The sequence below is a fragment of the Nerophis lumbriciformis genome, linkage group LG25, assembly GCF_033978685.3.
Source record: "Nerophis lumbriciformis linkage group LG25, RoL_Nlum_v2.1, whole genome shotgun sequence".
Taxonomy (NCBI): Eukaryota; Metazoa; Chordata; class Actinopteri; order Syngnathiformes; family Syngnathidae; genus Nerophis; species Nerophis lumbriciformis.
The window spans coordinates 38,253,636-38,267,228 of record NC_084572.2 but is presented as its reverse complement, the minus strand read 5'-3'; the positions used below and the strand labels follow the sequence as shown (position 1 = coordinate 38,267,228).

Genomic DNA, 13,593 nt, shown 5'->3' with positions numbered 1-13,593 from the left:
TACTCCTTTGTATACACTTTACAAGAAATACATTGTTGGCAAACTCCGTAGCTTGCTAGCTTGTGCACGCGAGCTTTCTGAGACTCTTATTTTGGTAGCGCAGGCAGGATGAAGCAGCGCTTTTATTGTGCAACTGTGAAGTCGGTCTTTGGAGTTTTGACGACAGGTACGGCGCCAGAGTCTGTTGAAATAAAGTGTTTCTCGCCTTCCTGTCGGTAATTTTAATGAGCTGGCAGCAGCCAGCGTCATCTCAGAAGACCCTCGGGTGCCGTGAATGTCAATCAAGTGACGAAAGTGACGTCATAGTGAAGATTTATGATCGCTCATTTTTAGGACTATTTTTTTAATGGCTGGCTGGTGATCGACTGACACACCCTCCGAGATCGACCGGTAGCTCGCGATCGACGTAATGAGCACCCCTGGATTAGATTGATATTTTCATTTTCTCAAAATACTTTTTTTGTTGTTTTGTTAAATGTTTACAAACTGGAGGGATAATTCCTTGGACACAAGATGATTTGGGGGGCAAAACCGATTCAAATGGATAGTAGATATTAGTTTTGGATTTTGTTAAATTATTGTGTACTATTGACTTTGTTTTGATCAAACAATTGTATGTACCAAAATAGAAAAAGGAACTAGATACACTATTGTGCTGATATTGTTTAAACCGTCAATAGCACTAAGAATAATCATACCTGCCAACTACTCCGGTTTTCCCGTAATTAGTACGGTTTTCATCAACCTATTCCGGGTTACGGTTGCAGTGATAAAAAATTCGGTTTTTCATTAATTAATTTTTTTTTTTTTTTTTTTTAAAGTTTTATTCACGAAATCGCGTAACAACAATGACAATCGACACTGCTTCCCGTAACTTCCTATCGAGCCATTCCGAATGCCATGCGCGAGGCTATTTATAGCACCGCTGCCAAGCACGAGGCACCAGTTGCCATTGTTTCCAAACGAGCGAACGATCATGGAATCAGCCGGAGAAAAATCGCAAACGAGTCTTAAACCGAAAAGAAAACTGCAGTCATTCCGTGAAGAATATTCAAAAGCCTATCCGGGAATAATTATCCGTTCCATAAAGGGTGAAAACTACGCGAATTGCACCTTGTGCAGACAAGATTTTTCGATCGGACACGGAGGAATTAGCGATGTAAAAGACCACGTTGGGACAAAAAAACCCAAGTCTAATGCCGTTGCTAGCGATACAAGTGGAAAACTTTCAACGTTTTTCGTCGCCCAAACAGATTCTTTGGATACATTTGGATTTTAGCCACAAAAAGGAAATGACACCAATGTTATCTATTGGAATTGTTTAGTACTGTTATACTGTTAAAAGTGTTTATACTATTTATGCTTTCAAGTCCAAGTTGAAGAAATCTTGTTAAATGTTGACAGCATAACTACCAAAATACAGAAGTATGTCCTTAATATTTTTGCAGTGCTATTTCTGTTGAAAAGTTCAAATGATTACATTAGAGATGTGATGTGCCACTTTTCAAGTGTCTGATGGCTTAAATTAATTTTCATTAATTTTTCATATTTGGAATTCTTTTGAAAGGCTTACAAAAAAACTACATTTGAATTGTAATTCCATGCTATTGACAGGACTATTAATTTTAATGAAGTTAGCTTACCATGTTTACAGTATGATAATTGTGATAGAAATGTGAATTTTAGGCACAGAATATTTTTTACAATTGAACAAGGCAGTAGATTATACAAGCTTGGACAGAAAGTTAATAACGACACCAATTTTTTTTTTTATGGAATTGTTTAGTACTGGGGCTTCACGGTGGCAGAGGGGTTAGTGCATCTGCCTCACAATACGAAGGTCCTGAGTAGTCTTGGGTTCAATCCCGGGCTCGGGATCTTTCTGTGTGGAGTTTGCATGTTCTCCCCGTGACTGCGTGGGTTCCCTCCGGGTACTCCGGCTTCCTCCCACTTCCAAAGACATGCACCTGGGGATAAGTTGATTGGCAACACTAAATTGGCCCTAGTGTGTGGATGTGAGTGTGAATGTTGTCTGTCTATCTGTGTTGGCCCTGCGATGAGGTGGCGACTTGTCCAGGGTGTACCCCGCCTTCCGCCCGATTGTAGCTGAGATAGGCTCCAGCGCCCCCCGCGACCCCAAAGGGAATAAGCGGTAGAAAATGGATGGATGGATGTTTAGTACTGTTTTACCATTTGTTTACTGTAAAAAGTGTTTATACTGTTTATACTTTCAATTAACAAATTGAAGTCTTGTGAAAGGTTGACAGGATAACTGGCATTAACTGTCAAAATAATTTCAAACTATTGAAGTTAGCTTACAGAATAAACATGTCAATCAACCCATATGATTTTTGCTGTAATATTTTTGTTTTGAAAAGTCACCGTGACTGATAGAAAAGTGAAGGTTTTAGCAACATTTTAACCTGTCTGAATGCTAATAATCATTTTGCGTCGGGGGGACGAAGCCTGAACCCCCCACCAGGACTTTGTCCTGGACCTACCGGGGCCTGCAACCCCTGGACCCTGGCTACTAGGTTTTTCTGATTTCAAAAGTTGGCAGGTATGGAATATATACATAGTAAAATGTACAGTTAATACATGTGATCGATATTGGTATCAGCCGATCTCACTGATGGATTGAAGCAATCAGCAGCATAAATCCTTGATCTGAACATCCCTAGTGTGTATTACTCATGTCATTATATTTCCGTGGCAGTAGTGTAAATGTTCTGCTTATTTGAATGACGTCATTTACTAATCTTAAAATAGGAGAGCTGGGAAGACATTTGGAAATGTTCCAAGACAAATATTTGTTCACCCTTTTTATTCTTCTGCATTTAGTTTATGAGTAACGTGTGTTTTTCTCGCCAGGTTCAATGACATCCATGTTCCGGTTAGGCTCGAGTGTGTAAAGTTTGCCAGCCACTGCCTCATGAACCACCCAGACCTGGCCATAGACCTTACAGGTGTGACACATTTTGTCTTCTTTGCATACACAGTGCAGGGCTTCAAGTCTCTCGGTGCATGTTTATTGCTGAATGCATCATGTCAATCATTCTTATCAATCATTCCTTAAAGAGCAATTGCACTTTTGTACATCATTCACAATCCTAATGTAATACAAGAACACACATGTTTTTCTTATTTTCATGCATTCTAACTCATGAATAAACGCTAGCAAAATGGAGCTAATACGATTCGCTCTATTCCATCTACAAACCCCAAAAGCAGTGAAGTTGTCACGTTGTGTAAATGGTAAATAAAAACAGAATACAATAATTTGCAAATCCTTTTCAACCTATATTCAATTGAATAGACTTCAAAGACAAGATACTTAACGTTCAAACTGGAAAACGTAATTTTTTGCAAATATTAGCTCATTTGGAATTTGATGCCTGCAACGTGTTTCAAAAAAGCTGGCACAAATGGCAAAAAAGACTGAGAAAGTTGAGGAATGCTCATCAAACACTTATTTGGAACATCCCACAGGTGAACAGGCTAATTGGGAACAGGTGGATGCCATGATTGGGTATAAAAGCAGCTTCCATGAAATGCTCACTCATTCACAATCAAGGATGGGGCGAGGGTCACCACTTTGTCAACAATCGCGTGAGCAAATTGTCGAACAGTTTAACATTTCCCAACGAGCTATTGCAAGGAATTTAGGGATTTTGCGGTTCAGAGAATCTGGAGACATCACTGCATGTAACATTTAATGCCCGTGACCTTGGATCCCTCAGGCGGTACTGCATCAAAAACCGACATCAGTGTGTAAAGGATATCACCACATGGGCTCAGGAACACTTCAGAAAACCACTGTCAGTAACTGGTCGCTACATCTGTAAATGCAAGTTAAAGCTCTACCATGCAAAGCCAAAGCTATTTATCAACAACACCCAGAAAAGCCGCCGGCTTCGCTGGGCCCGAGCTCATCTAAGATGGACTGATGAAAAGTGTTCTGTGGTCTGACGAGTCCACATTGCAAATTGTTATATCTGGATTGTTATAGGCGCAAAGTTCAAAAGCCAGCATGTGTGATGGTATGGGGGTGTATTAGTGCCCAAGACATGGGTAACTTACACATCTGTGAAGGCACCATTAATACTGAAAGGTACATACAGGTTTAAGAGCAACATATGTTGCCATCCAAGCAACGTTATCATGGACGCCCCTGCTTATTTCAGCAAGACAATGCCAAGCCAAGCGTTACAACAGCGTGGCTTCATAGTAAAAGAGTGCGGGTACTAGACTGGCCTGCCTGTAGTCCAGACCTGTCTCCCGTTGAAAATGTGTGGTGCAATATGAAGGCTAAAATATGAGAAGGGAGACTGTTGAACAACTTAAGCTGTACATCAAGCAAGAATGGGAAATAATTCCACTTCAAAAATGTGTCTCCTCAGTTCCCAAACCTTTACTGAGTCTTGTTAAAAGGAAAGGCAATGTAACACAGTGGTAAAAATGCCCCTGTGACAACTTTTTTGCAATGTGTTGCAACCATTGAATTCTAAATTAATGTTTGCAAAAACAAAATACAGTTTCTCAGTGTGAACATGAAATATCTTGTCTTTGCAGTCTATTCAATTGAATATAAGTTGAAAAGGATTTGTTGTATTCTCTTTTTATTTACCATTTACACAACGTGACAACTTCACTGCTTTTGGCTTTTGTATAAAGCACTCTGAAAACAACTAAAAGCCTACATCATTGTTTTATATACATGCTGTAAGTATATATGTAACGTAGTAACATTCATAATAACAAGTAATGTTTAAGTATTTTGCTCAAAAAGGTTCATTATGTCTTCTTATTCATATACTTTTTCAAATTTTCTTGTAATCAGACCATATTTTCCGTATATTTAGGTAAAGATTCCATCTAATATACCGAAATATGGTCTGATTACAGGAAAATTTGAAAAAGTGTAAGTATTTTGCTCATTTTAAGCATGCAGCTTTAGTGAAACACTAAGCATCATGTAGCAATATAGCTAAATGCTAAACAATAACAACATACTTAAACAATTACTTACTGTACAATGTCTGCTTCACTGGGATGTTCTCGGTTCACAACCTTCTACTATCCAGGTGAGAGGCATGATTTATAATCCAGAATAACTTTCACCAACTCTGAGGCGATGCAGCAGCTCAGTATGTCAATATAGCAGCATAAGCTAGTTAGCTCTCTCTGATCACCGCGCCGCTATAAGTAGTTAGCGCTTATAATATCGCTCATACTTGGTTAATATTTAGGTCACGACATGTAAATAGAGTATTGTTGGGATCTGAGCCGAGGATGTCGTTGTGGCTTGTGCAGCCCTTTGAGACACTCGTGATTTAGGGCTATATAAGTAAACATTGATTGATTGATGTTGTTGGTGGTTGTTAGAGTGCTTTATGGGTGGAATAGTGTATTCCCAACAGCTGCATTGTTAGCCACTTTGTAATTGTTGTATTTTACAATTTGGAATACATTAGAAATTAAAGCTGCAAGCAGCATTGGTCGGGCCCGCATATTTGGCAGGTGCTAGTCCTAAATGTCCCAATACTTTTGTCCAGTGATAGTCATAAGTGTCCCAATACTTTTGTCTACTTTTAGTCTGAAGTGTCCCAAGACTTTTGTCTAGTGTACCTACCTTGTCTGCATTGTGTGGGCGCGCTGGTGCTTCCTGCTTTTAAGCAGCCATCTTGAGAAAACAGCAGCGCAGCAGCATCAGCACAGCGGTTCTTTGAAGGCTCATAAAATCAAAACCGGAGCAGTTAGAAAAATTATTTCGATAACTTTTATGTGGAAGGGTTCAATCTCTCTCCTGTGTTAGTTTGAAGCTGAAACGACAAACGCGCTCAGAGGAGATAATGTTTGAAGAGAAGTGACCGGTTTATAAAAAAAATTTGTTTTGAAGGGGAAATTGCAAACTTCCTGTTGATTTTTGCTGAGGATTGTCAATTTATGAAATGTAGGTCTAAGTGAGACCTACATAGAGGTTTTTGTTTCATGTCTCTCCGACCTTCCCAGTGGGAGTTACAGGCAGTTATGTCATTTTTTTCTTCCGAGGAGCAGTTTTTTCTGCGTTTTATTAAAAAATTGCGGTAGAGCGCAATTTTTAGATTTGGGGTTAGGTTTTTTCATTAGATCACAATTTTAGCCAGTCCTGATGTGTGCGTTCAGTTTGGTGAGTTTTGAAGCGTGCTAAGGGGGTCAAATTACAGCTCAAAGAGGCAAAAGTTACTGTTTTTAGTACTTTTTTGTCTTGAAGGGGGAATAGCCAACTTCCTGTTGATTTTTGCCCGAGAATATACTATTATGAAATCTAGGTGTAAGTCAGACCTACATAAAGGTTTTTGTTTCATGTCTCTCCGACCTTCCTAGTGGGAGTTACAGGCAGTCTAGTTTTTTTTTTTCCTAGGGGGCGCTAGAGCGCAATTTTGAGTTTTGAGGTTTGGTTTTTTGAAAAAAAGTTTTGCCGTTTATTACTGATGTGTGTGTAAAATTTGGTGAGTATGCTAAGGGGGTCAAATTACAGCGCAAAGTTGCGGAAGAATAATAATAATAAAGAATAAAACCTTACAAATTCAATAGGTCCTTATGTCCCATTGCATAAGGACTCCCTGTGGGAGTCCTTATGCAATGGGCCATGCGGGCCCTAAAAAGGGATTATAAATGATAGGCAAAAATCAAGTACAATTGCCATTTAACGCCTCCTATGAACTAATCACTTCCTCACTTCCGTTCTCCAATTTCTCTAGAGTTTTTGAAGGTGCGTTCCCACGACCCAGAGGAAGCTATTCGTCACGATGTCATTGTCACTATCATCAATGCTGGGAAAAAGGACCTTAACTTGGTCAATGATCAGCTGTTGGCTTTCGTAAGAGAGAGAACTCTGGACAAGAGGGTGAGATGATTAAAAGAAAAGAATGACTCATCTTAATTTTAGCATCCTCCCACACCAAACAAGAATATGCATTTTCCTGATGTGTGTTTGCCTTGCTCCTGCCAGTGGCGAGTACGCAAGGAGGCCATGATGGGCCTGGCTCAGCTTTACAAGAAATACTGTTTGCACCACGAGGCTGGGAAGGAGTCTGCACTGATGATCAGCTGGATCAAAGACAAGCTGCTGCACATCTACTACCAGAACAGCATTGACGACAAGTGAGGAGACTCTATTGAAGTTCACTAATGAAAAAGAACACGAGTGGAACTCTTCACCTCTCTCTTGCAGGTTACTAGTGGAGAAGATCTTTGCCCAGTTCATGGTCCCTCACAGCCTGGAAACGGAAGAAAAGATGAAGTGTCTCTATTACCTTTATGCCTGCTTGGACACCAATGCTGTCAAGTCAGTAACTAATCTGGATTACATTTCTATTTTTTATGACAAACTACATTGGAACTTAAAAAATCAAGTAACAATTATTTCAAATAGTCGACTCGCCAGCAATTCAAATGATTATTTCTTATGATCTGCTGTACACGTTTGAGTTGAACGCTGAGTCCACATCGAGTTATAAAGGCTTCTAGTTTAGCTGCTGATGTATGCGGTAACATAGTGCAGCAATTCCAGTTGTATTATTTTCTCAGTACTATGTTACCGTATTTTTCGGAATATAAGACGCACTTAAAATCCTTTTCATTTTCTCAAAACTCGACAATGCGCCTTATAACCCGGTGCGCCTAATGTATGGAATAATTCTGGTTGTGCTTACCGACTTCGAAGCAGTTTTATTTGGTACGTGGTGTAATGATAAGTGTGACCAGTAGATAACAGTCACACATAAGAGATACGTGTAGACTACAATATGATGGCAGTCACACATAAGAGATATGTGTAGACTGCAATTTGATAACAGTCACACATAAGAGATACGTGTGGACTACAATATGATGGCAGTCACACATAAGAGATACGTGTAGACTACAATATGATGGCAGTCACACATAAGAGATATGTGTGGACTGCAATTTGATGGCAGTCACACATAAGAGATACATGTAGACTGCAATATGATGGCAGTCACACACAAGAGATACGTGTAGACTGCAATATGATGGCAGTCACACACAAGAGATACATGTAGACTGCAATATAATGGCAGTCACACACAAGAGATACGTGTAGACTGCAATATGATGGCAGTCACACACAAGAGATACGTGTAGACTGCAATATGATGACAGTCACACATAAGAGATACGTGTAGACTACAATATGATGGCTGTCACACATAAGAGATACTTGTAGACTACAATATGATGGCAGTCACACATAAGAGATATGTGTAGACTGCAATATGATGGCAGTTACACATAAGAGATATGTGTAGACTGCAATATGATGGCAGTCACACATAAGAGATATGTGTAGACTGCAATATGATTGCAGTCACACATAAGAGATACGTGTAGACTACAATATGATGGCTGTCACACATAAGAGATACTTGTAGACTACAATATAATAATAATAATAATAATAATAACTGGGATTTATATAGCACTTTTCTAAGTACCCGAAGTCGCTTTACATGTAGAACCCATCAATCATTCACACCTGGTGGTGGTAAGCTACTTTCATAGCAACAGCTGCCCTGGGGTAGACTGACGGAAGCGTGGCTGCAATTTGCGCCAACGGCCCCTCCGACCACCACCTATCATTCATCATTCAATTCACCGGTGTGAGTGGCACCGGGGGCAAAGGGTGAAGTGTCCCGCCCAAGGACACAACGGCAGCGATTTTTGGATGGTAAGAGGCGGGGAACGAACCTGCAACCCTCAGGTTTCTGGCACGGTTGCTCTACCCACTACGCCATGCCGCCCACAATATGATGGCAGTCACACATAAGAGATACGTGTAGACTGCAATATGATGGCAGTCACACATAAGAGATACGTGTAGACTGCAATATGATGGCAGTCACACATAAGAGATACGTATAGACTGCAATGTGACTCAAGTAAACAACACCAACATTTTATATGTTTCGTTGAAAATATAGAACATTACACACTGCGCTCAAAATTCTATCAAAATGTTTTAGTAGGATTTTGGTAAGCTATGAAGCCACACCGCTTGATGGATTGTACTGTGCTTCAACATAGGAGTATTATTATGGTGTGTGTATAAGGTAAGACATATTATCTGCTGTTTTGTTTCGCAATATTATGCAAAAGCAACTTTTCTTACCTTCTGATACCTGCTGATCTATATTTGTGATCTGCATAAGTCCTGAAAAATTGTGCGCGTCCACCTTTGTAGTCCGTGCCAACCTGTAGTCGATAAGCTTCTTCTTTTTGTCTCTCTTCTTGTTATGGGCCATTCATCCTACACTTTACACTAATCGAAAGTAGTGTAAAGTTCTTACTTATATCTGTCAGTAAACTCGCCATGAAAGCACTAAAACATACCGGTGTAGTGAGTTTACATTATTCACCCAAGGAACTTTAGTTATTAGAGAGTTCCGGTCGGACGTTTTTTCACGGGACACGTTGTTGTTGTTTCCGGATGAGGAGATGCTGCTCCGTTATTGATTGAAGTAAAGTCTGAATGTCATTAAAACAGTCAGCGCCATCTTTTGACACTTCTTCCACTCCCGTCTTTGCACGCTACACCGCTACAACAAAGATGATACTGTCGAAGTGGAGGCACGTAAATAAGACCGCCCACAAAACGACTGTCAGAAAGTGACTTGAAGATGGTCGGTAAAACATCATCTATGCAACATTTTGACCAAAGAACCACCATTACATGTTATGTAGACCACAAGGAAGTCTTTTACATTTAGAAAATAATAATAATTAAAGCTGCAAGCAGCATTGGTCAGGCCCGCGTATTTGGCAGGTGCTAGTCCTAAGTGTCCCAATACTTTTGTCTACTTTTAGTCTGAAGTGTCCCAAGACTTTAGTCTAGTGTACCTACCTTGTCTGCATTGTGTGGGCACGTTGGTGCTTCCTGCTTTTAAGCAGCCATATTAAAAAAACAGCAGTGCAGCAGCATCAGCGCAGCGGGTCTTTGAAGGGTCATAAAATCAAAACCGGAGCAGGTATTAAAAATCCCATCTATACTTTTAATCACAAGGGTTTTATCTCTCACCTGTGTTAGTTTGAAGGCGAAACGACAAACGCTCTCAGAGGAGATAGATTTTGAAGAAAGGTGACCGCTTTTTACAAAAATGTTGTGTTGAAGGGGGAATAGCAAACTTCCTGTTGATTTTTGCTGGGGGTTGTCAATTTATCTAGGTGAGACCTACATAGAGGTTTTTGTTTCATGTCTCTCCGACCTTCCCAGTGGGAGTTACAGGCAGTTTTGTAATCTTTTTCTTCCGAGGAGCAGTTTTTTCTCCGTTTTAATCAAAAATTGCTGTAGAGCGCAATTTTTGAATTTGGGGTTAGGTTTTTTTATTAGATCACAGTTTTTGCCAGTCCTGATGTGTGTGTTCAGTTCAGTGAGTTTTGAAGCATGTTAAGGGGGTCAAATTACAGCGCAAAGAGGCAAAAGTGACTGTTTTTAGTACTTTTTTGTCTTGAAGGGGGAATTGCCAACTTCCTGTTGATTTTAGCCCGAGGAAGTACAATTATGAGAACTAGGTCTAAGTCAGACCTACATAGAGGATTTTGTTTCATGTTTTTCCGACCTTCCTAGTGGGAGTTACAGGCAGTCTAGTTTTGTTTTCTTCCTAGGGGGCGCTAGAGCGCAATTTGGAGTTTTGGGGTTTGGTTTTTTTATTAAAAGGCAATTTTCGCAGGTCCTGATGTGTGGGTCAAATATGGTGAGTTTTGAAGCATGCTAAGTGGGTCAAATTAGTGCTCAAAGAGGCGGCGGTAGAATAAAGAAAGAATAAAGAATAATTAAAGCTGCAAGCAGCGTTGTTCGGGCCCGCGTCTTTGGCAGGTGCTAGTCCTAAGTGTCCCAATACTTTTGTGTACTTTTAGTCTGAAGTGTCCCAAGACTTTTGTCTAGTGTACCTACCTTGTCTGCATTGTGTGGGCACGTTGGTGCTTCCTGCTTTTAAGCAGCCATCTTAAAAAAACATCATTGCAGCAGCATCAGCGCAGCGGGTCTTTGAAGGGTCATAAAATCAAAACCGGAGCAGTTATAAAAAAACTGTTCTGTTAATTTATGCACAAGGGTTTAATCTCTCACCTGTGTTAGTTTGAAGGCGAAACGACAAACGCGCTCAGAGGAGATAGTTTTTGAAGGAAGGTGACCGGTTTTTAAAAAAAAATTGTTTTGAAGGGGGAATAGCAAACATCCTGTTTATTTTTGCTGGGGGTTGTCAATTGATGAAATGTAGGTCTAAGTGAGACCTACATAGAGGTTTTTGTTTCATGTCTCTCCGACCTTCCCAGTGGGAGTTACAGGCAGTTTTGTAGTTATTTTCTTCCGAGGAGCAGTTTTTTGTCCGTTTTATAAAAAAATTGCTGTAGAGCACAATTTTTAGATTTGGGGTTAGGTTCTTTCATTAGATCACAGTTTTAGCCAGTCCTGATGTGTGTGTAAAGTTTGGTGAGTTTTGAAGCATGTTAAGGGGGTCAAATTACAGCTCAAAGAGGCAAAAGTGACTGTTTTTAGTACTTTTTTGTCTTGAAGGGGGAATTGCCAACTTCCTGTAGATTTTAGCCCGACAATGTACCATTATGAAAGCTAGGTCTAAGTCAGACCTACATAGAGGATTTTGTTGCATATTTTTCCGACCTTCCTAGTGGGAGTTACAGGCAGTCTAGTTTTTTTTTTTCCTAGGGGGCGCTAGAGCGCAATTTTGAGTTTTATGTTTCGGTTTTTTAAAAAACATGCAATTTTCGCAGGTCCTGATGTGTGGGTAAAATATGGTGAGTTTTGAAGCATGTTAAGTGGGTCAAATTACAGTTTCTTGTGGGTGCGGAAGAATAATAAAGAATAATAAAACGGACGAATAACAATAGGTCCTTATGTCCCATTGCATAAGGACTCCCTGTGGGAGTCCTTTTGCAATGGGCCATGGCGGGCCCTAATAATAAAACCTTAGAATAACAATAGGTCCTTATGTCCCATTGCATAAGGACTCCCTGTGGGAGTCCTTTTGCAATGGGCCATTGCGGGCCCTAATAATAAAATGACTCCTCTAATGCACCCTATAATTCGGTGCGCTTTATACATGAAAAAAGATCGAAAATAGACCATTTATCAGTAATGCGCCTTATAATCCGGTGCGCCCTATGGTCCGGAAAGTACGGTAAACATGAACATTCCTGGCGGTCTAACAATAAAAAAAATTACCAAGGAACTCGTCGAAAAGAACAAATCTTTGTTGATGAATTTTTACAAATTTACATTTGAGGCTTAGCATTTTGATGAACAATCGACAGCATTTTAATTGATCAGGGAATTGGAGGTGTGTCTTTTTCATATAAAGACTTGATACAGCTGCACTGAACATTGAACAACCAGGACAAAGTCATGTGCCTCCGTTGTCATGTTACATTTTTTTTATGGTTAGCCATCACTTGGAAAAAGCAAAATTGTATTTCAGCTAATAACAATCTGGCTGACATCTTGTGACGTACATAAAAGTATCAAGTTACTGGTATTGTCACTGACTTGTCTGTTTATTCTTCCTAGGGCTTTGAATGAGATGTGGAAGTGTCAGAATATGCTGCGAGGCCTGGTTAAAGAGCTGCTTGACCTCCACAAGCTGCCGCCGGTACGTTGACTAAATGCTCTACTTTTAGATGCAAATGTCAGCCTGTTTGTGACCATCTTCTTCTCCGTAGTCTGAGGCCAACAGCACTGCCATGTTTGGGAAGCTGAACAACATAGCAAGTAAGTTTTATAATGTAATCTTCTTCTGCATGGCACCAATTTTATTTTGTGCATTTTCAGAAAACCTGCCAGATGCAGGGAAAGCTCAAGATTTCATGAAGAGGTTCAACCAGGTTCTTGGTGAGGATGAGAAGCTCAGAATCCAGCTGGAGGTGCTCATCAGTCCGACTTGCTCCTGTAAACAGGCCGAGATCTGTGTGGTGAGAAAACACCAAACACTGTTGCATCTTATTATCGTATGTTCCGGACTATAGAGCGTGCCGGTGTATAAGCTGCACCCACTACATTTTAAAAGAAATAAATATTTTCCATATAACAGCTGCAGATACATACATTGTGAAATTCATTATTTACACAGAAATGTTTATTTATATACTTTAATTGTTTCCAATTGGTGTCTGTAACACAGCAGTAAAAAGGCTGATATAACAAAACAGAAGTCAACGTCATGGACCCGCTAGCTGCGGAAGCTAGCTCTCCAATCCGCTAAACAGGCTTGGTGAATTTACTGAGGAATTTGTGAAAATAATACCATTGTAAGTTAATTTTTGTATTTAGCCTTTATTTTTAACCAGGTAAAATCCCATTGAGATCAAAGATCTCTTTTCCGAGGGAGACCTGGCCAAGAGGGCAGCAGCAAGATTGCATTCAAAACAGTAAACAACACATAAAACTAGGGATGTCCCGATCCGATATTTGGATCGGATCGGCTGCCGATATTTGCCAAAAATTGCGTATCGGCAAGGCATGGGAAAATGCCGATCCAGATCCAGTTTAAAAAAAAACTCTGGTCCATGTTTTCCAAC

The 13,593-nt window shown here is 40.1% G+C and overlaps 1 protein-coding gene across 5 annotated transcripts in view; it reads left to right on the top strand.

Annotated features, from left to right (window-relative positions):
- The window catches only part of pds5a (PDS5 cohesin associated factor A), a 113,358-nt gene that overhangs the window by 59,027 nt on the left and 40,738 nt on the right, over positions 1-13,593 (top strand). For all 5 annotated transcript variants that reach the window (XM_061984381.2, XM_061984383.1, XM_061984380.2 and 2 more), the window contains exons 10-16: positions 2,872-2,966; positions 6,744-6,889; positions 6,995-7,146; positions 7,217-7,330; positions 12,587-12,668; positions 12,739-12,787; positions 12,848-12,987. In XM_061984381.2, coding sequence (XP_061840365.1) covers positions 2,872-2,966; positions 6,744-6,889; positions 6,995-7,146; positions 7,217-7,330; positions 12,587-12,668; positions 12,739-12,787; positions 12,848-12,987 — 778 coding nt within the window. The remainder of the gene's footprint in view (positions 1-2,871; positions 2,967-6,743; positions 6,890-6,994; positions 7,147-7,216; positions 7,331-12,586; positions 12,669-12,738; positions 12,788-12,847; positions 12,988-13,593) is intronic.